This window comes from Aethalodelphis obliquidens, unplaced genomic scaffold, assembly GCF_003676395.1.
Source record: "Aethalodelphis obliquidens isolate GAN/ISIS:26980383/991018 unplaced genomic scaffold, ASM367639v1 scaffold53, whole genome shotgun sequence".
Classification (NCBI taxonomy): Eukaryota; Metazoa; Chordata; class Mammalia; order Artiodactyla; family Delphinidae; genus Aethalodelphis; species Aethalodelphis obliquidens.
In genome coordinates, this window is record NW_020837997.1 from 8,815,943 (window position 1) to 8,843,470 (window position 27,528).

Consider the following 27,528-nt stretch of genomic DNA (forward strand, 5'->3'; position numbering starts at 1 on the left):
TTTAATGAGGAATGAGTGTTAAATAGATATATTTCATAATTGCAATGTGGAGGGGACAGAAATAAATTGTGGAAGGATGTAGACCACATGGTCCCGTTTAGGTAAAGCTTCCAGATGTGCAAAACAACCCCATATATGGTCTCAATGCACACATAATTCAGATAGGTTTTAATAGAATAAACACCAAGTTCGGGAGGGCATTTTCCTTGGGAAAGGAAGGAGAGAAATAAGACCAGAGGGGGCATATGGGGCTATCAGTTATAATTTATTTACTTTTAAGAAGATCTCAAAAACACGAAGAAGTTAGAACCTGATAAAGCTGAGTGAAAGGCACGCGGGTTTTCATGTTTTTCTCTGGCATATCTTTGTGCGTGCTTAATAAATAAAGCACGCCCAGAGCAAAGCCAAAACTAACAGCCGCAACCAAAGCATAAGATACCCTTTGCCCTGAGCTGGGTTCCCTGGTGAGTAGTGAGCTTCCTGTCTCTGGAGAGCATGGAAGTCACAGAGTGGTCTTGGCCTTGGGACTGAATCCCATGACTTTCACCTTCCTCCCATACTAGTCCAAACCCCTTGTCTCCACGATTCAAGTCCTTGTATGATCTGGCCCCAGCTGGCACCCCATTCTCAGACTACTGCCCCCGAATTAGTCTCAGCTTCTCTGAAGTCATAGGCCCTCTCTTCTCCCAATCTTTGCAAGTGTTAATATCATGCTAGGAACGCTCTTTCACCCTCCAGAATAATTCTGGCTTTTTTTCTCCAGGCATCACCTCCTCCTGGAAGTCCTCCAGGATCCTCCAGGCTGAGTCAGATGCCTCTAGGGGTCCTCATAGTCCCCTGTGCCTCCCAGACTCATCACATGGTTTTAAAGTCCCTGGTCAGGTGACCTAAATGGGAAGGAAATCCAAAAATGAGGGGATATATGCATACGTGTAGCGGATTCACTTTGCTGTACAGTAGAGACTAACACAACATTGTAAAGCAACTATACTCCAATTAAAATTAATTTATAAAAAAATGGTATTCTAAAGTCCCTGGTCACATGTTTACCACCTCCCTGCTCCCAGCCCCCCCGCCCCCCCACTCTGTACTACAGGCAGCCTCTCTGACTGAGGCAGGAGATAGATGCACTCCAGATTAGGTACTTACAACTGGCCTCCTGTCTGCACTTTGAGATGGAAATAACAACAGAAACAACGTAAATAGCCAGGCTTTGTCCCCTGAGGACACTTTAAGATAACAGTCAGGGCAGGAACAGAGAGGGGCTAAACCCTGCTTGAGGAAAAGATCAAAAGGTCATAGTCATGGACATATACACACTAACAAACGTAGTAAGGTAGATAGCTAGTGGGAAGCAGCCGCATGGCACAGGGATATTGGCTCGGTGCTTTGTGATAGCCTGGAGGGGTGGGATAGGGAGGGTGGGAGGGAGGGAGACGCAAGAGGGAAGACATATGCGAACATATGTTTATGTATGACTGATTCACTTTGTTATAAAGCAGAAACTAACACACCATTGTAAAGCAATTATACCCCAATAAAGATGTTAAAAAAAAAAAAAAAGGTCATATACGTCCCATCCTTGGGGCAAGGGAGACACTGCACCTGTGCTTCTGCACAGGCTCCTTGGGGGTCCAAGGGTCCACCAAGGTCCAAGGTGGACCTTGATAGGTCCACCTATCATCACCATGATAGGTGATGCCAAGGCCCCTCATAGGCCTCTGGGCTGGAATCCATCTTGGAAAAAAGTTGTAGGCGCATGCTGGGGAGGGTCCTAGGGCAGGTCAGGTGTAGAAAAAGAAATCAGATAGTTGGCCAGAGGTAAACAGAGACCCGGAAGAACTGCCCTATATAAATGATGGACCAGCCTCTTTACTGCACTTCTCATTAGGGAGGACGCCCACACCCTTTTCTCTACAGGTGTGTATCTCTGCCTTGCTTCCGTCTTAACTAAACACACTGTCTCTCTATGTGCTCTCCCACTTGTGCTGTGCTGTGCCTCTAATAATACACTTTGCACCTGTTTTTACAGTTTTTGCCTCCTTGAGAAATGCATTTTTCAATGGGTGTAAGAGCCAGGGGAAATTTGCTTCTAGCCTCTAGCCCTTGCTGGCATAGTGGCTAGGATTCCTGGTTTTCATCCAGGCTACCCAGGTTCAATTCCTGGGCAGGGAACTAAGATCTCACTTCGAGCCACCGCTCACTGCTGCTGCCTCTCCAAGATCATGACATGGGCGATACACATCCTTACACACTTGGTGTGATTGTGTGTGTAAGTTACAGAAATGTCCCGGTGCTATGCACCTCGAGTGGTTTCTGCTTCTTGCCATCCTAGGTTACTGGGATCTAGGCCACGGCTGCCTCTGCAACTAGTTTATTACTCATTTGTTTCAGAGTGTGTGCCCATCAAGTTTTACTTATTCACTAGTGAAGTTCTATAAATTAATAAGAAAAAAAGAAAAAGATGGGTAAAAGGGTACAATTTATAGAAAATCAAACCAGAAGAGTGAATCAACATATACTGATATTCAAAATCTCCAGGAGTCAGGCAACACAATCAAAAGCCACAATGAGATTCAGTGAGAAGGAGCAAAAGGAGTTAAAACGTAAACAGTGATAAAAACGTAAAGACTTTTTCTTAACTAAGGGCGAAAAAAGAGAGAGAGAGAGAGAAGGTGGGGAAGGGGGGGATAACAAGGGATTGAAAATGAAGCCATTAAGGATTTCACTTGACAAATCAGGCTTTTTAAATAGAGTTTTAATTTTTAAAATAAATTTATTGTATTTAATTATTTTTGGCTGCGTTGGGTCTTTGTTGCTGTGCGCGGGCTTTCTCTAGTCGTGGCGAGCGGGGACTACTCTTCGTTGCGCTGCGCGGGCTTCTCATTGCGGTGGCTTCTCTTGTTGCGGAGCACGGGCTCTAGGCACGTGGGCTCAGTAGTTGTGGCTCGAGGGCTCTAGAGCGCAGGCTCAGTAGTTGTGGCGCAAGGGCTCAGTTGCTCCGCGGCATGTGGGATCTTCCCGGACCAGGGCTCGAACCCATGTCCCCTGCATTGGCAGGCGGATTCTTAACCACCAGGGAAGTCCCTGTGAGTCTGTTTCTAAGAAATCCTTTCTACCGGATATTTTCCCCAAAGTTTGGCTTTGCAAATATTTGGATTTAGATCCAGCTGGGCTGGGGTTGATTGTCTTATTTGCCATGACATGGCCTTCAACAGGGGATGGCACATAGTAGGAACTCAAGAAATATTTGTTAAATGAATGCATAAGAGGCCATAGTAGGCAGTCGTTAAATATCTGTTCAATGGATTTGTGTGCAACTTAAGATGAGGAGTTCCTGCGATGGTGGGTACCTGGTCTGTATCTCAGCCCACATGTCCCTTGGGGGGATTATAATTGCCCTCCTGCAAAGGACTGCATTGCCTTGTGGGTATCTGGACCCAAAAGGCTGCCCATCTCATTGGTCAGACCCTGGAGACCAGTCTTCAACAGCGTCACTGTGTGGTTTGGAGAGGAACTGCAAGAATGGTCTGATTCAGATCCAGTCTCCACTTGGGGTGGAAACCTTTCTGCTCCCTCTCCTCCCACACTTGGGTTTTAGGGTCCCTAAAGACTCTTGGACAATTCAAGAGAAAAGAAGGAAAACCTGGGCTGCTTGCGAATCAGGAAAGTAAGAGAGAAAGCCATTGATTAGAAAAAGAAATGAGTTTATAGAACACTTTGTTTCAGTAACATAGTAATTGGAATTCTTGGTTTAATGTGTGACTTCTATGAGGGCAGAGATTGCAGCTGCTTCTTTGCTATATCCACAGCCGTTGGACTGTGTCTGGTACCTAGGAGGTGTTGAATAAATGTCTATTAAATAAATGACAGTAAATCTCTGAGCCTTTGCACCTGTTATTTCCTTTGGCTGGAGTGTGCTTCCTCCAAAATGTTCATGGCTATTCCCATGTTTCACTCTCCCTATCTTCCTGGTTTTAGTGAACTACAGTTCACACACCATATAATTCACCCTTACAATGCAATGGTTTTTATCATATTCACACAATGTGCATCTGTCACCACAACCAATGTAAGAACCTTTTATAATCCTGAAAAGAAACCCCATGCCCCGTAACCATTACCCTCCAGTTTCCCCCATCACTCCTGGCCTTAGACAATAACTAATCTACTTTCTGCCTTTATAGATTTGCCTATTCTGGACATTTCTTATACATGGAATCATACAATATGTGGTCTTCTATATCTGACTTCTTTCATTTAGCATAATGTTTTCAAGGTTCATCCACGTCATAGCATGTATCAGGACTTTGTTCTTTTTTTAAGGCTGTATGCTATTTCATCATTTGGATGTACCACATCGTGTTTATCCATTCATCAGTTAATGGACATTTGGCTTAGTTCCACTTTTTTGCGATTATGAATCACACTGCTATAGGCATTCACGTACAAGTTTTTGTGTGGATGTATGTTTTCACTTTTCTTGGGTACACACCTATGTGTGGAATTGCTGGGTCACATGGTAATCCTATGTTTAACTGACTGAAGAACTGTCAAACCGTTTTCCAAAGAATATTGCATTTTCAGAAAGACCTTTCCTGACCATCCTAAAACAGCTGCCTCAAATCATTCACTATCTCTGTATACTACTTCATTTTTCCTTCACTCCCTGGTGGGATAGGATAGGATAGTGTATATATTGATTGCTCTGTGACACTAGAATACATAGTACCTATTCATTTGCTTACTGTCTTCCCTTCCAGAAGATTGTAATATCCATTAAAAATGGGAATTTTGGCCACTTCTGTCCATTGCTGAATCTCCAGTGCCTAGGAAAGTGTCTGCAATAGGGTAGCACACACACTAGACAAGCAGGTGTCCCAGAAGCCACAGGAAGTTTGGCATGGCCACCAGGTAATGTGCCTCAGAGAAGTCCACAAGATGCCTGGTTCCGAGTAGCAGCAGTTGCTGTGGTCAACCCAAGTCACTGGGAAAGCTGCAATGCCAGAAACCAAATGACTGCATTCACACCTGAGTGGGGGCTGAGATTCTGGAGACAAGGGTCACGCTTCTGAGAACGTCCAGGTTGAAAAGAAAAAAGGGCCCGTCTGCTCTGTCTTGGAACATTCTCTGACATACCCAACTGCCAGGCGAAAGGGGCTCCCCTCCCTACTCACCCCATACTCCAGACTGCATTTGCTTGGAGTACAAGAATGTGCTTGTTTATGTTTATGACTGTTTCAGTTATTTATGCGCGATAACAAATTACCCTACAACTTGGGGCTTAAAACTCACAATTCCATGGGTTTACCCAGCGACTCCTTTCCTGGTCTAGCCTAGAATCGGTTGCATTGTTGCACTGGGATGGCAGCTGGAACGGCTGGAAGAGCCAAGAGGACCTTCGCTGCTGGCCGCCAGCTGGACCGCTTTCCCCTCCATGTGGCCTCTCATCTTCACGGATCAAAGCCAGGCTCTCTAACAAGGAGACCTGTAGCATCCCATGAGCTCATGTGCGGAAGCCGCAAAGCACACTGGGGCCCAGACCCGGAAGTCACGTGGTGGCTCTTCTCACACCCACTTTTGAAAGCAAGTCACGTGGATGGTCCAGATTCTGAGTGAGAGGAAATTGATTCCACGTGACACGAGGAGTAACAAAGTCACATCGCAGGGAGGCTTGTGTAGGAGATGGGTGGGATTTGGCCGGGATCTTTCAGTCTCCCATAATAGCTACGAGAATTGTCTCTGTGGCGGAGGAACATGGCTTTGGGTCAGGGCACCAACACCTCTTGGTTGGGTAGCCTTGGGCAAGCCACCTTTCCTGTATGAGCTCTGGATTCCTTCCCGTGAGGTTGAAGCGATCCAGTTTTATCATCCCCTGACAACCCTTCTTATAATTACCACCAGGGAAACGGGCTACAAATCAGCAATTCTAACATCTTTTCTGGCAGACTCTCTCCATGAACCTGGACAATTCATTTAACTAGAGGTCCCAGTTGATCTTGGATGGCAACCATGGAAAGATCATAATATCAACAGCAAAAATAATAGCAGCAAGGGCTTCCCTGGTGGCGCAGTGGTTGAGAGTCCGCCTGCCGATGCAGGGAACACGGGTTCGCGTCCCGGTCCGGGAAGATCGCACATGCCGCAGAGCGGCTGGGCCCGTGAGCCATGGCCGCTGCGCCTGCGCGTCCGGAGCCTGTGCTCCGCAACCGGAGAGGCCACAACAGTGAGAGGCCCGCGTACCGCAAAAAAAAAAAAAAATAATAATAATAATAGCAGCTACCTCTTATGGAGCCCTGCCAGGCTGAGTGTGTTACTCTGCTGGTCTGTAGAAACGGCCAAGGAGTCTTTGGGTCACCCCAGAAGCAGAACCTAAGATAAGGATTTGAGGACTTGTAGTTTACCTGGGCGGTGGTTCTAGAAGTCCCTGGAGAAATGTAGGGAAGTGGGAGAGGGAGGGGAAGGAGCCAGTACAGGATGTGCTCAGGAGCTGAATCCCACTGGGGACCTTGGGAAGACGGTGTAGAACACGTGACTTTGAGTTATAGTAATGAGTGTCTTCCTTTAAAAAAAAAACAATTCTCGTCTTTTCATTTTATTTTATCATATATGTCTCTCCCATGCCTTCCTGAAACAAGGCAAGAGAATAGGCATCGAATAAAATTTTTAAACACAAAGTGGATACGGTTTGCTATTTCTGAGGGTTGTTGAGAGGATGCCGGAAGGTGTGTGTATGCATTTACAAGGGGGGCTGCAATGCAAGAAGCGCTCCTTACAAAAAAACAAAAATAAAAACATTTTTTCATCTCAGCGAGCCCAACCCTGGCCACCCTACTTGCTGGTCACTGCCCCAGCCCAGCACTCCAGGGTCCTTTATCCAACTTGACTTGTCTTCCTTTAATTTTTTTTTTGTAGCACTTGTGACTTTTTAATACACAATATTAGAGTTCTCATCCTCAGCATATGAACACTGGGGACTGATGAGTCTTTGCTTGTGGGGGCCTGTCCTGTGCATTGTAGGATGTTGAGTAACATCCTTAGTTTCTAACCCACTAGATGCCAGTAGCACACCCACCAATTGTGATGAGCACAAATGTCTCCTGACGTTGCTCTATATCCCCTGGGGAGATTAATTGCCCTCAATTGAGAGCCACCGTGCTATTCAACTTACCTTTTATTTTTTAATTTAATCTGAACTTAAAATACTTTATTTTTTACCAGCAAATGGTAACACTTTGACATTTGCCAGGCTGGTGGCTTGGTTTTTCCTCAAGATTTGTTGTTGTTACACTTATTCATTTGGTTTTTTGGGTTTTTTTTTAATGTTTATTTATTTATTCCTTATTAGTCATCCATTTTATACACATCAGTGTATGCATGTCAATCCCAATCGCCCAATTCATCACACCACCACCACCACCCCTCCGCCGCTTTCCCCCCTTGGTGTCCATACGTTTGTTCTCTACGTCTGTGTCTCAATTTCTGCTCTGCAAACTGGTTCATCTGTACCATTTTCTAGGTTCCACATATATGCGTTAATATACGATATTTGTTTTTCTCTTTCTGAATTACTTCATTCTGTTTGACAGTCTCTAGATCCATCCATATCTCAACAAATGACCCAATTTTGTTCCTCTTTATGGCTGAGTAATATTCCATTGTATATATGCACCACATCTTCTTTATCCATTCGTCTGTCGATGGGCATTTAGGCTGCTTTTAGGGAGTGTTCTAATTTCATTCCTTTACGTGTAGCTGTCCAGTTTTCCCAGCACCACTTATTGAAAAGACTGTCTTTTCTCCATTGTATATCCTTGCCTCCTTTGTCAGAGATTAGCTGACCATAGGTGCATGGGTTTATCTCTGGGCTTTCTATCCCGTTCCATTGATCTATATTTCTGTTTTTGTGCCAGTACCATATTGTCTTGATTACTGTAGCTTTGCAGTATCGCCTGAGATCAGGGAGTCTGATTCCTCCAACTCCGATTTTTTCCCTCAAGGCTGCTTTGGGTATTCGGGGTCTTTTGTGTCTCCATACAAATTTTAAGATTATTTTGTCCTAGTTCTGTAAAACATGCCATTGGTAATTTGATAGGGATTGCATTGAATCTGTAGATTGCTTTGGGTAGTATAGTCCTTTTCACAATATTGATTCTTCCAATCCAAGAACATGGTATATCTCTCCATCTATTTGTATCATCTTTACTTTCTTTCATCAGTGTCTTATAGCCTTCAAAGTCTGATTCTCTAGGAATTCCTCCTCCCGTTGCCAGACCCCCAGGTTGGGAAGCCTGACGTGGGGCTCAGAACCTTCACTCCAGTAGGTGGACTTCTGTGGTATAATTGTTCTCCAGTTTGTGAGTCACCCACCCAGCAGTTATGGGATATGATTTTATTGTGATTGCATCCCCTCCTACCATCTCATTGTGGCTTCTCCTTTGTCTTTGGATGTGAGGTATCATTTTTGGTGAGTTCCAGTGTCTTCCTGTCGATGATTGTTCAGCAATTAGTTGTGATTCTGGTGTTCTTGCAAGAGGGAGTGAGAGCACGTCCTTCTACTCCGCCATCTTGAACCAATCTCCAACTTACCTTTTAATTATGTTCATGATTGACTATCTGTCTCTCCCCACCCCCTACTGGAATGTTAACTCCAAGAAAAAAGGAATTTTCTTCTTTAGTTCATTGATGTATCCTCAGTTCCCTGATCGATGCCTGGCATGTGGTAGGTGTCCAATATTAGTTGAAAGAATGAACGACATTTGGAGGATTTTGTGCTTGGGGATGGTGCCAAGGCTTGCCGTGCATAACCTCATTTCTTTATCACAGCATCCCTTGGAGGGAGGCCTTGTCACTGTCCCCCTTTGCACAGAGGAGAAAAACAGAGGCTTCTAGAAGCTGCATATGGACACCCTACACACACATCCAATAGTAGAGTCCAGAAGCTTAGCTGGCCTCCATGGAACAACTGGCTGTGTTCTCCCTTCTAGTCGAAGAGGACTGAATGAAGGTCAGGGTCAAAGGTAGCTCCTGGCAGGCACCTGCAGGGGAGTGGAGGAGCCATGAGCAGCTGGCGTGGGGTTGGGTGGGGGCACACCTGAAAGGGCTTTCTCAGGTACCCGCAGGGAGCCGCCTTGAACTTGGCTGGGTTCAGCCTGCCCCTCTCAGGAGGAAGGCCAATGCCAGACCTATAAGTGATGCGGACCGAGCTCCAAAGTGAAGCCCCAGCAGAGCCTGGAACTTGTTGCTGGAGCACGTACCTGGTGATGGTCGGGGCTGGGGATGGGCGCCCGAGAGGCTGGGACTACACACACACACACACACACACACACACACACACACTTCACTCCCCCCATTCCTTCTACCCTCCCTCAACCCCCCTCAGCTCCGTACTTCCCCTCCCCGCCCCACCCTTACTGAAGCCCAGTCCAGCCCAGCCAAGCCCAGCCCAGAAAGGGCCCATCGCTGTGATTGGTCAGTGGTTCTCTGCACCAGGAATTGAGACACAGGAGACGGGAAGGAAGGAAGAGGGTGGGTGGGGCGGGGAGAGGGATGAGGCTACTTTTATATCCACTCCCAGAGCTGGATGTCTGTTCACCATGGACATGGCCGGGTACAGCAGGTGGGACGGCAGGCTGGAGGAGGTCCCCGGAGGTATGAGCAATGGGGCTGCCTCACAGGTCCCCTGGGGTCCCTCTCTGACCAGTGGTTTGGGGTTTGATGGGAGAATGGAGAGGACCAGCTCAGAGAGGGCCTACGTAGTGAGTGCAGGAGAGACACCACAGGCCCTAGAGCCAGCTGGACCTGGATTGAAATTTCAACTCCGCCACTTAGGGGCTGTGTGACCACAGACAAGTTACTGTACTTCTCTGAATCTCAGTTTCCTGAGAGGAACCCAAGCATCCAGGGCTCAGTCCTCAGGGCCCAGGGATCCAGGGTGGTCCTGGTACCGGAGGAACTCAGGAGGAACTCAGGAGTCCATCCGTGTTATCCCAGGGCACTGGGGACGCTGGGGACAGAGACCCCTCCTCCTGGCCCTGGCTCTCTTGGTGGTCACAATCCTCTGGGCCCTCGTTCTGAGCGTCCTGTTTTCCAAGGGTGAGTGACTGGATGACGGGGGAGGTCGTGTCCAGCCCCCCTGGGGACATAGACCTTTTCTCCATCCCTGAGCGCACCAGCCAGGTCCCAGGCCCTTGCCTGGGTCTGAGTGTGAACACGTCAGAACAGAGTTTGTGTGCACCCACGTGTGTGCATATGTGCCTGTGAATGTGTTTGTCCTTTGTCGGTGTGTGTGCACATCACGTGCGCTGCACGCCTGTCCACCCACTCTGTGTGTCCGGTGATCAGGGTCCCTGCACCCCTCGGGCCGCGGGGAGAGTTCCCGAGTCCCCCTCTCTCTGCAGCCTCCACAGAGCGCAGGGCGCTGCTTGGCCAGCAGGATCTGCTGAGGACAAACTGTACGTGCAGAACAGGGGCTCTTGGGTCCCCAAAGTTTGGGGGCGGAAGGGTCTTGGACCCTGGCGTCGGGGTAGTGGGTGGGTCGGTGGGGACCTCACAGTCTGCTAGGCTGGCCCTGGAGTTGGGCAGGGTCCTGTGAGTCCCCGAGGGTGACCTGGAGTGTGTGGGGTGGACGGGGGATCGTTCCAGCCTCGAAGCAGACGGCGGTGCTGGGTGTCCTGAAGGAGGAGGTCCGAGCCTGCAATAGCTGCTGTGAGACTGGTGGACCGAGGTTGCGGGGCTTGTGGCCGGGATTGGAGGAGGCGAGTGGGAGCTGGGCTCTGGCGTGTAGCGGGGGCGGCAGGCTGGTCTCAGATGTCCCGTCCCCATCCTCGCCCCCCTTCCCAGGCCTGGGGACTCAGGCGCAGCTGCAGACCGTGCACACCAAGCTTAGAGAGGCACAGTCGAAGCTGATCCAGCAGGAGAGCGCCCTGAAAGAACTGAGCGAGCGCGGTGAGGGCAGGACATTGCCATGATCCCTGACCCCTCACCCCGGCTGTTACCCTACCCTTGATTCACCTCCGGACCCTTCTGTGACCCCCACCTGTCCTGTGATCCTGACCATTGACCCCAGTCGTGTCCTCCATCCTAACCCTGACCTCTGGACTCTGACCTTGACTGCAACTCCTAACCCCAACTGCAACTGGACCCTACCCAGCTATAACAGTCCTTGACCGTGATGTCATTGTTGTTGTTTTTTTAACATCTCTATTGGAGTACAATTGCTTTACAATTATTAGTTTCTGCTTTATAACAAAGTGAATCAGTTATACATATACATACAGTTATACATATACATATGTTCCCATATCTCTTCCCTCTTGCATCTCCCTCCCTCCCACCCTCCCTATCCCACCCCTCTAGGCGGTCACAAAGCACCGAGCTGATCTCCCTGTGCTATGCGGCTGCTTCCCACTAGCTATCTACCTTACGTTTGGTAGTGTATATATGTCCATGCCACTCTCTCACTTTGTCCCAGCTTACCCTTCCCCCTCCCCATATCCTCAAGTCCATTCTCTAGTAGGTCTGTGTCTTTATTCCCGTCTTACCCCTAGGTTCTTCATGACCTTTTTTTTTTTCCCTTAAATTCCATATATATGTGTTAGCATACGGTATTTGTTTTTCTCTTTCTGACTTACTTCACTCTGTATGACAGACTCTAGGTCCATCCACCTCACTACAAATAACTCAATTTCGTTTATTTTATGGCTGAGTAATATTCCATTGTATATATGTGCCACATCTTCTTTATCCATTCATCCGATGATGGGCACTTAGGTTGTTTCCATCTCCAGGCTATTGTAAATAGAACTGCAATGAACATTTTGGTACATGACTCTTTTTGAACTATGGGGTTCTCAGGGTATATGCCCAATAGTGGGATTGCTGGGTCATATGGTAGTTCTATTTTTAGTTTTTAAAGGAACCTCCATACTGTCTCCATAGTGGCTGTACCAATTCACATTCCCATCAGCAGTGCAAGAGTGTTCCCTTTTCTCCATGCCCTCTCCAGCATTTATTGTTTCTAGATTTTTTGATGATGGCCATTCTGATCGGTGTGAGATTATATCTCATTGTAGTTTTAATCTGCATTTCTCTAATGATTAATGATGTTGAGCATTCTTTCATGTGTTTGTTGGCAATCTGTATATCTTTGGAGAAATGTCTGTCTAGGTCTTCTGCCCATTTTTGGATTGGGTTGTTTGCTCAATAACAAAAACAACCCAATCCAAAAATGGGTGCTGTCATTCTTGACCTTGGCAATGATTACGGAAGTGGATGCTGACCTTAACTGATCATGACCCTATTACTGATGCTGAGCCTAGCTATAATCTGGACTCCTTTTACCTCGCAGTGACCCAGAGCTTGGCTGAAGCCGGTAGGGACCGTGAGAACATCCGCACTGAGCTCTTCCGGGCGCTGGAAGGAGTCCGGCTCGGGAACAGTGAGCACGATCCGGAGGGGTGAAGGGGAGAGGAGAGGACAAGTGGATCCCGCCCTTGGGCCCCAGGGTTCCCTGATCCGCCTGGCCCCGCCCTTTGACCTTGGCCTGGTTTCAGTGGCACCGACCCTGAGCCCAGTGGTCCAACACTCCCCTCCCCAATCCTCACCATCTGCTCCATTTGGGAGCAAATCACCTCTTTGATCCTCGCCACCCTGCAGGCTCCTGCGAGGAGTGCCCCAAGTCGTGGCTGCCATTCCAGGGTTCCTGTTACCTTTTCTCCACCCAACGGGCCACGTGGGTGGAGGCGCAGCGCCACTGCGAGGGCGCCAGAGCGCACCTGGTGATTGTCGGGGGCCTGGATGAGCAGGTGCGCAGCTCCGGCTTTGGGGGGCGGGGCGGCGGGGAGAAGGAGTTTACCTGAGGAGGCGTGGTTGGGGGCGGGGCCGGACGGACGCGTGGCTCAGTCTCCCGTCTTGCCCAGGTCTTCCTAAGTCGGAACACTGGTGGCCGCGGTTACTGGCTGGGCCTGAGGGCCGTGCGCAGGGCGCGCAGGATCCAGGGCTACCAGTGGGTGGACGGAGTCCCGCTCAGCTTCAGGTGAAGGAAGGGACTTGGGGAGGCTGACAGTTCGGATCCTAGGAGAAGCGCTTCGGCCAGATCTCCGGGCCTCCTTAGGGATGGGCGGGCTATACCCCAGGAAGTGACTAGGGTTAAATTCTGGGGTTAGAAAGTTATATCCCAGGTGCGTGTGCTCAGGTTAGACCCTCAGGATGTCTAGGTTAGCCCCAAGCAATAAACAGGCTAGACCCCGGAAAGGAAGGCTGGACCCCATGGCCACCCTCAGCCTAGCCTCCCAGCAACACCCCCGCTAAACCACTGCAGCCACTGGAATCAGGGGGAGCCCAACGACTCGCTGGGGCGCGAGGACTGCATCATGATTCTCCGCACGGGGATGTGGAACGACGCACCGTGCGACAACAGGGACGACAGCTGGATCTGTGAGAAGAGGCTCAGCTGCTGACCTCCCCCAGTGCCCCAGAGTCACGCCCACTGGCACTTGTCCAATCGCCTGAGCCGCTCACCGTCCTGGCTCCGCCCACCTCCATTAATTTCCCATCCCACCCACAGCGTAGGCCAGTAACTGCACTCTGAGACCTCCGCTCCAGCCTCACTGCAACCCCTCACCCGTGGACCTCACCTAGTCCCCACCCGCCCCCAAATCTGAGCTCCCCAGCCCTGTGATCTGACCCTAGCGCCCTCCCTAACCAAGGTCAAATAACTCAAGGATGGAGCTGTTTAATTTACTTCATTTTACCATGCAGATGGAAGGCCTCAAAGAAGGGATTTTGAGAGCTTTCTTTGCAGCCCGAGGGAGCATCAATAAATGAGAAAGGAATCTTGGCTCCTGGCTCTGGTTAGCTGTTCTAAGCTTTATCTCAGGGACTCTGATGTCACCCATGTGAGTGACCCTGACCTCAGGGGCCTATGATACCCCCCAAACCCAGTGGGTAACCTGCATTGGGCCAGGGGCTGTAGGGCACTGGGGACACAGGAATGAGTCTGACCCCCATCCCTACCCCTGGGACAATGTGACCAGTGACTCGACTGAGGAATACATGATGCGTTTGAAGGAGCCACCTGTGTCCCCAGGGAGAGGAACTCTGCTGAGATGCTGCAGTGCTGGCCCTGTTCCTTGAGGAGACTGTCACCCTATTGTGGAGACTACGGGCAGCCTGACACAAGGCCCTGAGACAGGTGGGAGAGGGGCTGCCCGGATCTGATGAGCATGTCCCTTTCGTCTCGGGCACCCAGGTTCTGTGGGATGTTCAGGAAATACATCCAGAGAAGAGGGACCTTCCAGGAACAATGGGCTTTCATGGAGCTGGGAAGTGAGGGCTTTGCAGGTAGAGAGTGTTGGAAAGTGTAAGCTATGGCTGAACCCATTTGGGGGGTGTGGGGTGCACACAGCCTGGCGTTATCAACTGGGGACTTTTGATCTGAATTTACCCTGCACTCCCAAAGCTTCCTGCTCCTGTCTTGGGGACCTGGGGGCTCTCCCAGCATTTCCAGTGGAGACGGATCCAACTGTCCAACTGAGGGGAGTGACAGGCTAGCAGCTTTTAGTTCTGTGCAGAGCTGAGCCCAGAACCAAAGCTGCTCAGAGCCCCCAAGCTGCCCAGCCCTGAGAGCATCCACGGAACAGGAACAGGAGGGAACAGCACCCCAACTCCCTGGCCAGACAGAATCTTTCAGTGCTGTAACCAGGAAACCCCCAACCCTTCTCTGAATCCTCTAACCTGCAGCGCAGGGGACTTCCCTGGCAGTCTAGTGGTTAAGACTCCACACTTCCACTGCAGGGGGTGCAGGCTCGACATCTGGTGGGGGAACAGAGATCCTACATGCCGAGTGGTGTGGCCATAAATAAATAGATAAATAAATAAATAAACGCCAACCCAGAGAAAGGCATTGACCTTTCCCAGGAGCCATCTGACTTATGGATAGATAAAATACCTAGTAGACTGTTGACCAGACTGATGGATTTCCAGACAGTCAGCTTGGAAGAGTGTATGAGTTTCCTACTGCTGCTGTAACAAATGTCTGCCAACTTGGTGGCTTCAAACAATATACATCTATTCTACAGTTGTGGAGGTCAGAAGTCCAAGATTAGTTTCATTGGGACTTTCCTGGCGGTCCAGTGGTTAAGACTCCATGCTTCCACTGCAGGGGCATGGGTTCGATCCCTGGTCGGGGAACTAAGATCCCGAATGCTGTGCGGTGCGGCCAAAAAGAGAAAATAAACAAACAAAATTAGTTTCACTGGACTGAAATCAAGGTCACGAGGGTCAGGCTCCCCGCAAGAAACTCCATGTCACCCAGCAATTCCACTTCTGGATAGATATCCAAAAGAAATGAAAGCAGGGTCTTGAAAAGATATTTGCATACCCATGTTCATAGCAGCATTATTCACAATAGCCAACAGGCAGAAGCAACCCAAGTGTCCATCAATGGATGAGTGGATAAACCAAACATACTCATCCATATAATGGAATATTATTCAGCCTTAAAAAGGAAGGAAATTCTGACACGTATTACAGCATTATGCTGTGTGAAATAAGGACAAATACTGTTGTTTAATGGGTACAGAGTTTCAGTGTTGCAAGACGAAACAATTCTGGAGATCTGTTGCAGGACGATGCGAATATACTTAACACTCCTGAACTGTCCACTTAAAAATGGTTAAGATGGTACATTTTATGTTATGTTTATTTTACAACAGTTGAAAAAATTTTTTATTTTAAATGCACTTATTTCAAGCTTACAGTTTAACAAGTTTTGAGAAATATATACAGATATGTAGGCACCACTGCACTGCAGATCTAGAACACTTCCATCACCTCCTAAAATTCCTTCTTGTCCCTTCCCAATCAATCCTCCCCTCCTCCCCTCCCCCAGGCCACCACTGACCTGCTTTCCATCACTATTGATGAGATTTGGCTTTTCTCAAATGCCATATACACTGAATCGTACAGTGTGTAGTGCTCTGTGTCTGGATTCTTTCTCTGGCCATATAGTGTTTTTGAGATTCACCCACGCTGTTGTAGTTTGTTTCTTTTCATTGCTGAATCATCTCCCATTGATCGGCTGGACCACCATCTGTGTATCCAGTCACCTGTTGACAGATGTTTGTGTTGTTTGAATGTGAGAGTATGAACCAAGCTACCGTGAATAATCTCATACAGCACTTTTTATGGATTTGAGTTTTCACTTCTCTTGGGTAAACACCTGGGAGTGGGTCAGATAGTAGGTAAGTGATTAAGTTTATAAGCCAAACAGTTTTCCAGAGTGGTTGCACCCTTTTTGCATCCCCAATACTCAGCGATGTCTCCAGGTGGCTTGGGGAGGGTATTTTTGACCCGAGAGGCTTTAGCAGTTCTAGAACCAGGTGGAGGTGCTTATCTAGAGAAGAGCAGGAGGGGTGGAAATGAGGCTGGAAATTGAAGCTGATATTGTGGGAAAGCAGGAAGCACGGGTTTACATGTGTCTGATAACACGTGTTTTCACGGGAAGATGAGACAGGGCAGGGGGCTGGGAAGCAGGAGGTTGGGGAGGGGTCTCTGCCGTTTGGAACTGCAGCCCCCTGAACAGAGACAAATAGAAGGGTTGTTGACTGCACCCCCAAAGAGGGGCCTTCTGGGGGTGACAACAGTGGTGCTTCAGCAGACCGAGGAGGAGGTTGGCCAGAGAGAAGCTGGAGAGGGGAGAGCTGATGGGAGAGCAAGTCTCCGTGAACAAGGAGCAATTTCTTTCATTCATTCATGCATTCAATGCCATCATTTTCTCACCCAGAAACATTTCTTGTGCACTTACTGTATGCCAGGCACTGGAGTTCCAATGGAGAACAAGAGGTAAAAATAACCTCTTGTTTTTTTACCTTAGACTGAGTGGAAGCAGCCACCCACAAAATCGTATAGACGCTATGAGCCCATTTATATGAAGTTCTAGAATAGGCAGAACTACTCAAGCTTGGAAAATTGTGGGCACAATCGTTCCCCGGGATCAGAGGCAGAGACTTCCTGAGAAGGGCCATGAAAGAACTTTCTGGAATGATGGAAACATTCTGTACCTTGATAGAAGTTTGGATTACCCAGGTGAATGCATTTGTCAAAGCTCCAAGAAAACACTGCTGGAATTTGTGTATTTCATTCTAAGTTATTTTACTCAAAAGGGAAAAAAGTTAGGAGAGCAGCCAGTGAACATTGACCTCTAGTTCACGGTCTGTGGGTTGGAGCATTTGGGAGGGGGATTTAGTATTGATATGTAGGGGGCTGGAGTGAGCTAATGTCTGCACCTTACTTTGAAATGCATGAAAAATAAAATGGATTGAGGGGTGGATGGATGAACAGATTTGTAATCAAGCAAATATAGACAGTGTTGATTGTAGAATGTAGGGATGGATTTTCATTCTAAAACTCAACTTTTCTGTCTGCTTGAACATTGTCATAATGAAATGTTGGGGTTCAGGTTGTGGTTGCTGCCTTCTTGGGGCTCACAGTCTGGCAGGTGATGAAGAGGAGGTGATGAGGAGAAATAGAAGGTGGTGTGCCCACGTGGTGAAATTGGAAGTGGAACATTGTGGAAAAGCAGTCCCCCTGCTCCCTGCACTTCTATCCTAAGGAGTGAGGAGGGGGAGGGAAAGCAGGGTCTGTCTTGGAGAGGCCAAAGGGGCTTGTGCTGGGAAGCAGGGGGTTGGGGGCAGAAGAGACCCCTTCCGGCCACCCTCTTACCCTTTCCCAGTAGGTGTTCCCACCAACAGCCCCCTGAGTGACCACATGACCCCACTGTCTGGGGCTGAGTCAGCAAATCAAAGATGACCTTGGAGCCCAGCCAGGGTTTCCTGGATGGAACGGCCCTATCTGTCACCCCGTTTTCCAAGGAAGTGAACTTGGGACAGAGTAGCTTGTCGTTTCCAACCTCCCGCATCCCTCCCCCCCAATTCCAGGCCCCCCCCCCCCCGGGATCCTGAGGCATCTTACTGGGTTGGCTGAGGTATCTGGGGAAGCCCCTAGGGTAGGACAGAACACACACTCCTCCTGTCCCCTTGGCAGCCCCTTTGCCATCCACCTCACCACCCCGCCCCCAACTCTTCCCTCTCCTGTGTCCCCACGTCCACTCACAGATGGCTCAAATGGATGGATTTGACAGACGCAGACAGAAGGACCAGAGTCTAGAACCTGTGCTTGCCACTTACTCGATGGGTGAGCCTAGGCAAGTGACTTTGCCTCCCTGAGCCTCAGTTTTTGCATCTATCAAATGGGAACAATAATAACATCTACCTCCTCAGGTGCTGTGGTCAGCTGAACGATGACCCCCAAAGATGTTTCCGTCCCAATCCCTGGAACCTGTGAATAGGCAACCTGACAGGGTGAAAGGGGCTTTGCAGTTGAGATTAAGTTAAGGATCTGGAGATGGGGAGATGATCATGGACTACTCAGGTAAGCCCAGTGTTATCCCAAGAGCCCTTATAAGAGAAAGGCAGGAGGATCAGAGTCAGAGAAAGGTTGAAAGATGCTACACTGTTTGCTTTGAAGATGGAGGAAGGGGCCACAGGCCATTGAAAGTGGGAGGCCTCTAGAAGCTGGAAAAGCTAAGAAAACATTCTCTCTAGAATGTCCAGGAGGAGGGCAACCCTGTCCACACCTTGATTTTAGCCAGTGAGACCTGTATTGGGCTTCTGACCTCCAGAACTGCAAGATAATACACTTACGTTGTTTAAAGCCAGCCAGTTTGAGGTAATTCCTTACAGCAGTCATTAAGAAACTCCTACAGATGTGATGTCTGTAAAGCACCTACTGTGTGCCTAGCCCTGAGCCACGGGCTGGGGACTCGGTGGTGACAACAGGCACTGCCCCTGCCCTTCTGGAACTCGTGTTCTAATGGGCACTATGCAAGATATAAGCAAACCGGACACCTTCACAGGTGGGGGTCATAGAGACCATTGACAGGGTGACTGAGGGGCTAGGGGCTGCTTTAGCTGGGACCACTTCTCTTGGAGGGCAGAGAACTGGAGGATGAGGAAAGGCCAGCCAGAGGGCTCAAAAATCAGAAAAGTGTGCAGATGTGGCTGGAGCTGAGCAAAGGAACAATGCAGGCAAGGAAGGTGCCAGCCACACAGGGCCCTGCTGGCTGCAGGGAGTTTTCTTCCAAGAGCCTTTGTGCTTTGTGGCGGGGGGCGGGGGAGGGTATTAATAATGGGAGATACGCGACATTGATGTGTTTCGGGAAATAGTGCCAACAGCGCTCCCATCTGTTGCTGGCTTCTCTCTATCCTGCGGAAGAGACTTTTTTTTTAATCGTGCCGAAGGACTTATGCACACAACAACCTACGTGAGAGAACTGTGCATATACCCACTTTACAGATGAGGAAACTGAGGCCCACAGGAGAAGGGGGTGGAGCTGGGACTCCGTGGCCTTCTCTCACCCACGCGGGTTGTGGGGAGTCGCCCAGTCGGGGGAAGCAGTGACCAGGTATATCCAGAAGAGGGCAGCACTCCTACCGTCCTGACCAACCTAGGGAACCAGCCCGCAGAAGAGCCAGATGGAGCAGAAAAACCTCACCATCCTAGACCAAAGTCCTTAAGGTCTCGGGGCCTGGTCCCTGAGGGACTGAGGACCTGGGGTCCTGGATTTCTGGGTTCCTGAGGGTCAAGACTGGGATCTTGGGGAATTCGCTGGCGGCCCAGTGGTTAGGACTTGGCGCTTTCACGGCTTTCGCTGCCGTGGCTGGGATTCAATCCCTGGTCGGCAAACTAAGGTCCTGCAAGCCATGCAGCATGGCCAAAAAACTGGGAATAAACAAACAAACAAACAAATAAATAAATAAAACAGAGCAGTGTTAAAAAAAAAAAAAGACTAGGGTCTTGGCTTCCTGGGTCCCTAAGGGGCTGGGGGCCTGGATTTCTGGGGTCCTAAAAGTCAGAACTGGGGTCCTGAAATCCTGAATCTCCAAAGGGCTAGGGGCCTGGGTCACTGAGTGTGGGGCTTGGGGTCCTGGCTTCTTGGGTCCTTAAGGGTTTGGATTCCTGGGTCTCCAGGAAGCTCAGAGCATGGGTCCCTGATGGTGGAGCCTGGGTTCCAAGATTTCTGTATCTCTAGGGGGCTGGGAGCCATCCTCTAGCCTGGTCCCCACACAATATCCCATCCTCTCAGAGAACCATGGGCAATGTCAGAGAGAAACCCCCGAATCTCCCAGTGCAGTCCTGGAATGCTCTCAGGATTCCCAGGATGGGCTGGCTCAGCCCCCCTGGTCCCTGGGGATGTGCTGGGGCCTGGAGGGGCTGGAGGGAGTGGGCATTGGGCCTGGGAGTCTCTCCAGAAGGAAGGATGTGGACAAGCCAGCCTCTGTGTCCCCCTCATCCTGAGCACCCCCAACCCAAGCCCTCGCCACCCACAACAGCACAAAAAAACAAAATCAGCCACGTGAGCTCCAGGACGTGATAGTGCAGAGCCAGCCGCTTCCCATCCCACACGTGCCTTTCCTCTTCCTGCTGACCTGCTCTCTGCGTGGATGACGGTTGGGAAGGGGAGTAAGGAGGGGCACATTTGCCTGTGAGCTCAGAGCCCCTCCAGGAAGGGGGCCCAGGTCCTACCTGCGGGGAGCTCCGGGTCCCAGGAGAGGTCCACCTAACACAGATGGACTGGGTAAGGGGAATACAGAGGACTGTGGGGTCTCAGAGGAGGCCTCCAGCCCGGCCTCTGCAGTCAGGGAGGCCTCCGTGCAAACTGTCACCGCAGGCCAGCTTGGCACCCCAGGAGTGGCAGCTGCCAGTGCAAAGGCCCTGAGGTGTAAGAGTGCACCTGGGGAGTCTTGTAGGGAGTGGGGGTGGGGGAAGGTGTGGCCGGAGAGGCTGAAGAGCAGCAGGTAAAGCCCTTGAACTCCAGGCAGGGGAGGCGTGGAGGGTTGGAAGCAGGGGAAGATGTGGTCCTGTGGCTGATGGAGAGGGGACTGCCACCATTGTCCAGGAGGGAAGATGGTGACCGGGGGTGGGGTCGTGGAAGAGGAGAGACAGGACCAGTCAAAAGATAAGGAATGTGGCTGATGGGGTGGGGAGAAGGCAGGTGGTGGTGGGCAATGCTGTGCTCAGCCCGGGGCAGGGGTCGCAGCTGGGCCCACTCTACTTATCACACCAGCCCCCCTTGATTTCCTCCAACAGACCCTGCTGCCCAGGGGATCCCCAGGCGTGTGCAGAAGGGGCAGGTGACAGCTACACGGGGCCTTGCGGGCTCGTCTTTGCCCTTTGCAAGTGCTGTTTCCCCTGCTGGGGATCCCTCCCCCTATCCATGAGCTGGGGGTCTCATTCTCTGCAGGGGTTCTGGCTAAACGTCACCTACTCAGAGAGCTTTCCTGGATCACTATTTAAATAGTGCCTCTGACACCCCCTCCTCCTATCTCCTTTATGTCTCTGACATCCGTCACCATCTGACATTTGTCTGTCTCCCCAGAGAGAACGTCTCAGCTCCAAGGGTAGAGATTTTGTCCAGCTTGTTCATGACATCAGCCCCAAGGGCCCATCATGGTGTCCAGTATCTCACTGAATGCATGAGTGAGTGAATGCCAGTGATGAAATAAAAATTCACATTTGTACTGAGCCTGCGCGTCTGGAGCCTGTGCTCCCCAACAAGAGAGGCCGTGATAGTGAGAGGCCAGCGCACCACGATGAAGAGTAGCCCCCACTTGCCACAACTAGAGAAAGCCCGCGCACAGAAACAAAGACCCAACACAGCAAAAATAAATTAATTAATTTAAAAATAAAGAATAAGGTCTTTGAATGCAGAGCATGTGTTTTAAAAAAAATTCATTTTAAGGGGAGACGAGAAAAATTTAAACATAAAATTTTTCCTCTGCCCTTTGGTCTCCTCCCTCGCCCTCTTGCGTGCATGGTGCATCTGCATTATGTGTGAACCAGACCTCCCCAACGGCAGAAATACCTACTCAACCATAAAGATCAATTTTCTCCCTCTGGCGCCAGCCCTGTAACTCCTTAGACGGTGACATTCCTTCCACAATCTGTAAGGGGTCACGACGAGCCACCACTCGCCTTATAGGTGCAGACATCTTCGGTGAACTTTCCATACAATGCTAATGTACCATTTTCCTTAAAGATAGAGATGGATGCTGAACAGACTGGTCAGACAACCTGGGGCGATCCTGGGCAGTACCTAATGGTAGTTCTCAGCTTAAATACTTACTTATGACCTTATTAATGCCACTAGCTATATTACTTGTATTCTGCCTCTTTCACCAGATTATTGTTTCTTGCATTATGAAATGCATAATCGAGGGACTTCCCTGGTGGTGCAGTGGTTAAGAATCTACCTGCTCATGCAGGGGACACGGTTCAAGCCCTGGTCTGGGAAGATCCCACATGCCGCAGAGCAACTAAGCCCGTGCACCACAACTACTGAGCCTGCGCTCTAGAGCCCACGAGCCACAACTACTGAAGCCCGCGTGCCTAGAGCCCATGCTCTGCAACAAGAGAAGCCACCGCAATGAGAAGCCCACGCACCGCAGCAAAGAGTAGCCCCCGCTCGCCGCAACTAGAGAAAGCCCATGTGCAGCTATAAAGACCCAACACAGCCAAAAATAAATAAGTAAAATAAAATAAATAAATTTATTAAAAAGAAGACTTTAAAAAATGTGTAATCGAGCCTCAGGTAGATTTAATCATGATTAGGTGACTTGAAACACTTGATCAAATATATAGTCTTATAAGATCAGTGATTGTAATAGTGTAACTCTAGCTATGGGAAGAAGCAACAGAGGGAACCATTGCCTGGACCATAACGAGCTAGTAAGAGAGGTAGTCCAGAAGCTTTTGGCTACTGTAACAGTCCACTAATAGCACACTGAGTGGCTGTATCCATGAAATCTTCGCCAGACCTGGGAACGAGCATTCCTAGCACCATGGGACAAATTGGTCACGAAATGCCTCCCAAACTTCGGTCGAAATTAAGACCGAAAGGGAGGGGATTGTAACAGGATGAGGCACTTTGTGCTGTAGGAAAATTGGCAGAACTGGCCCTCGGATAGACCGGGATTTCCAGGAGACAATTTTATGAACTCAGTTTCTTGCATCATCCCATCCTTAGGAAACCACTAAAACCATTAACTAAGATATCAGTTCCTCGAGAACAGCGGCAACCTTCTACCAAGATGAGTACTCAAATATGAAAAAGAATATATATGTATAACTGAGTCACTTTGCTGTATAGCAGAAATTAACACGACATTGTAAATCAACTATACTTCAATAAAATTAAACAAAAAAAAAGATGAGAGACTTCCCTGGTGGTCCAGTGGTTAAGACTCTGTGCTTCTAAATCAGGGGGCGTGGGTTCCATCCCTGGTTGGGGAACTAAGATCCCACATGCCACGTGGTGCGGCCAAAAATAAAAAATTTAAAGTTAAAATTAAAAAAATTAATAAAAAGATGACTGCTCGATTGCACGAACCCCCCTTCTCCAAAATCACATCTATACTGGCCTCCTTTACCTCTTCGGAACAGCCCTCAGAGCTCTCTGAGAGACTGTCTCCCGGGTTATAATGCTCAGGTTGGCTCCAATAAAATTTTCCGTTTCTTTCTTAGATTGACTATTGATGAGTTTTTTCGTCGCATGAACGAGCGATGCACAGGAGATGCACGGGGCTGAACAGAGATGTGGGAAGTAGCAAGGATTGGGGGTGATTGAAGCCGGGCGGTGGTACAGAGGTGAAGGGAGAGGTCCTAAGGGGAAACTGAGGCCTGTGGGGGATGGGGGGTTGGGGGGAGGAGGGCCAAGTCCAGCCCTCCTCCCCTCCTCCAGCAGGAGGGCTGCTGGAGGAGGGCCCTACTTCTGTCCATCAAGCCCTCTTTGGAAACAGTTCTGCAGAAGACCGGTAGAGGGCGTACGTGTGTGTCTGTATGACCGTGTACTTGCGCGCGTGCGTGTGTGTTGCATATCTGTGGTGTGTGTCTCTGTGCGTTTTATGTATGTTTCGGTACACTTATATGTGCATTTGTGTTTATGTGTGCATGTGATTACGTTGTGTGTATCTGTGTGCATATTGGGTGCGTCTATCTTGCATCTGTAGTCCCACTGTGTGTTGTCTCTGTGTGTTTAAGTTGTGTGTGTGTGCTGTGTGGACCTCTGTGCATTTCTGTGTATTTGTCTGTGTCTGTGTATATCTATGTGTATGCGTTGTGTACGTGTGTGGTTTGGTGGTATCCTGTGGTCTGTATCTTTGTGTGTGTGTTGTGTAGACGCCTCTGGGTTGTGTCTGTGTGCACGTGGGGCATGTGCAGTTTTGCATTGTGTAGGTATCTGTGGTTGGATAGTACTGTTTGTCCGTGTGTCTGAGTCTTTTTTTTTTGTTTTTGCAGTACACGGGCCTCTCATTGTTGTGGCCTCTCCGTTGCAGAGCACAGGCTCCGGACGCGCAGGCTCAGCGGCCATGGCTCACCGGCCTAGTGGCTCCGTGGCATGTGGGATCTTCCCGGACCGGGGCACGAACCCGTGTCCCCTGCATCGGCAGGCGGACTCTCAACCACTGTGCCACCAGGGAAGCCCTGTCTGAATCTTTGTATGTGTGTTGTGTGGATGTCTTTGCATGTCGATTTGTGCTTTTGTGGTGTGTGTGTGTTGTGTGTGTGTGTGTGTGTGTGTGTTGTGTGGGTGTCTAAGTTGAGTCTTGGCAGGAACCTAGCATCACGCAAGCCGTCGAGTCCCAGTTAGAACATGTAGGGCCACTGGGCACCGCTATGGCCTAGGGCTGGGGCGCCTGGGCCTGCAGAGTTGTCAGAAGCTCGGAAACTCCAGATTCCATCACAGGCCCAGCCTCTATCCAGAACCCCGTCCTGTGGCCTCCCCGCAGCCCAGCAGGACTTGTTCCCAAACTTTCTCCTCCTCGTTCCTGTGTCCTCACCGCCCAGCTGTCTACCCACACTGGTCATTTTCCATAGCATCTTCCAAGCACCCACCCCCACGTCCCTCCCATCATAAAGGCTATCTCATCTCAAACCTACCTGCTTCTCTCCATCCCCATTGCCACTGCCCCAGGCCACCTCCTCTGGCTCCTGGACGAGGTGACAGCCCCCCGCAGTGTCCCCACCCCCCACCTGGCCTCCATGAAAGTCCCCCAGGGTTCCCACCCCCCAGGCCTCCTGCCATCTTCGCCCACCCAGTGGCCCCCAGTGACTTCTCTCTGTTGCCCACCTGACAACTTTCTCCCCTGCTAAAAATGTTCCTCGTCTGTCACTCAGCAAAACGTGCAGTGGGTTCAGGTCCCCACAATTAGCCCTGATCAAGGTTGAGAGGGACATTTGGGGGTCCAGAATGAACAGCCTCAGGCCACCAGAGTCATTCATTCAGTAGACATGTACTGAGGGCTACCTGTCCTCAAGCTGGGGACACAGCATGACAGATGAGGTAACACGGTGCCTGCTCTCTTGGAGTGCACGGTCCGGGGACATTCCAGCCAGGTCCCTCCCTGCTCGGTGGACAGCCTGGCCTAGTCCTGGTTGGTAGGTGGAACACGGGGGCACAGGTGGACGTCTTCCTGAGAGGCAGAGCATCAAGCCTGGAGTTGGAAAGCAGCCCATCCAGGAGTTTGGCCCAGGGCGTTCCCCCACCGAGAATCCCTGGGCACAGTGGTTGAGAGTCCGCCTGCCGATGCAGGGGACACGGGTTCGTGCCCCGGTCCAGGAAGATCCCACGTGCCGTGGAGCGGCTGGGCCCGTGAGCCATGGCCGCTGAGCCTGCGCGTCCGGAGCCTGTGCTCCGCAACGGGAGAGGCCGCAGCAGTGAGAGGCCCGCGTACCGCAAAAAACCAAAAAAACACACACTTGTTCAGGTCTTGGCCAAGGGCGTGGTGGGGGGAAGCGAAAATGTGAAGAAATTTTCCCCTCCAAAGTCCTGAAGGGCTTTCATTGGGGTGGAGGGAAGTGTGAGGAGTGATCAAGAGACCAAGGGTGGTAGGCAAAAGGGCAGTTTGCCTGAAATGTAGTTATTTTCCTTTGTCAACAAGGAACGTGTGTTCAGGTAATGGGATCATGTGTTTAGAGATGAACCGCAAACTATTTTAAGCACCCAGATGACTTTCAAGTGAGCCTGCCTGTTTCCCCTTGAGAACCAGGTCTCTAAGGTCAGGGTTCTCAAAGTGCGGCCCCTGGAGTTAACAGAAGTTCCTAGGAACTTGTTAGAGATGCAAATCCCCGGCTCACCCCAGATCTGCAGCATTGGAAACTCTTGGGGGGTGGAGGGGGGCAGCCGCCCCAGTGTGCCCACAGGAATCCCCTGGGGACCTCGTTAAAATGCAGACTGAGTGGTTACTCTGGGGTGCGCCTGAGGGTCTGCATTTCCGACAGGCTCCTGGAGGATGCTGACACTGAGGCCCGGGACCACACTTCTGAGTAGCAAGGGTTTAAAAAAAAAAAAGGGTTGGGGACTTCCTTAGTGGTGGTTAAGAATCCTCCTGCCAACGCAGGGGACACGAGTTCGAGCCCTGGTCCGGGAAGATCCCACATGCCGCGGAGCAACTAAGCCCGTGCGCCACAACTACTGAGCCCGCGTGCCACAACTACTGAAGCCCGTGCGCCTAGAGCCCATGCTCTGCAACAAGAGAAGCCACCGCAATGAGAAGCCCGCACACCACAACGAAGAGTAGCCCCTGCTCGCCCCAACTAGAGAAAGCCCGTGTGCAGCAACGAAGACCCAACGCAGCCAAAAATAAAATAAATAATAAATTAAAAAGAAAAAGGTGTGGAGGGTTGACAAACAACCACTCTCTGTCTGTTTTCTAGACACGCAGCTACACCCACTCCTTAACCTACTGCTGTCTACAGCGCAAAGTAGTCGGACAGAGGCTGCTGGGTGCAAACTATTCACCCTCTGGTCCTTTACAGAAAAAGTGTGCCAGCCCCTGGTCTAAAGGAGTCTCCCTTGGCCTGATCCCTCCACCCTGATACCGCCCCCCCCCCACCTCCTCAGCCGAGGGATGGCCTCCAACTGCGATTCCGGAAGGTGCCAGCATTCTCCCTACTGCAGCCATACCAGCAGCTCCTTGGGCCTGGTTTATCTTCCCTCTGCCCCCACCCCACCTCCCCATCGTACTATAAACACGCTTGGGGGGGTCTTCCCTGGTGGCCCAGTGGTTAAGACTCCACGCTCCCAAGGCAGGGGGCGCGGGTTCGATCCCCGGTCAGGGAACTAGATCCTGTGGGCCGCAACTAAAAGATCCCGCGTGCCGCAACTAAGACCCTGGAGCAGCCAAATAAATAAATAAAATATTTAAAAAATAATAATAAAAAATAAACACGCTTGGGCCTTGGCATCCCTCAGCAGCCTGAGGCAGGGGCCTGGGTCAAGGTGGGTGTTTTTGTTGTCTGGCCACTCTGCGGGGCTTGCGGGGTCTTAGTTCCTTGACCAGGGATTGAACCCGCACCCTCGGCAGTGAAAGTGTCAAAGCGCCGAGTCCTAACCACTGCACCGCCAGGGAATTCCCGGGTCAAGGTGTTGAGCGGATCTCTGAGGCCCTCACACAAGACACAAGACAC

At 50.2% G+C, this 27,528-nt stretch overlaps 1 protein-coding gene across 1 annotated transcript; it reads left to right on the forward strand.

Annotated features, from left to right (window-relative positions):
* The first annotated feature begins 9,553 nt into the window (after nt 1-9,553).
* Nucleotides 9,554-13,840, forward strand: CLEC4G (C-type lectin domain family 4 member G). The gene is made up of 9 exons (XM_027085811.1): nt 9,554-9,651; nt 9,994-10,095; nt 10,401-10,454; nt 10,645-10,707; nt 10,843-10,947; nt 12,350-12,439; nt 12,658-12,806; nt 12,921-13,036; nt 13,322-13,840. Exons 1-9 carry the CDS (start codon nt 9,597-9,599, stop codon nt 13,458-13,460), a joined length of 873 nt encoding a protein of 290 aa, XP_026941612.1. The 5' UTR covers nt 9,554-9,596; the 3' UTR covers nt 13,461-13,840.
* The last annotated feature ends 13,688 nt before the right edge of the window (nt 13,841-27,528 follow it).

Bases quoted from the DNA above. Each gene is read 5' to 3' on its own strand.
- CLEC4G (XM_027085811.1), top strand. From the start codon at position 9,597: ATGGACATGGCCGGGTACAGCAGGTGGGACGGCAGGCTGGAGGAGGTC. The intron at 10,096-10,400 runs GTGAGTGACTGG...CTCTCTCTGCAG, and splicing joins GAGCGTCCTGTTTTCCAAGG to CCTCCACAGAGCGCAGGGCG. The intron at 12,807-12,920 runs GTGCGCAGCTCC...CGTCTTGCCCAG, and splicing joins TCGGGGGCCTGGATGAGCAG to GTCTTCCTAAGTCGGAACAC.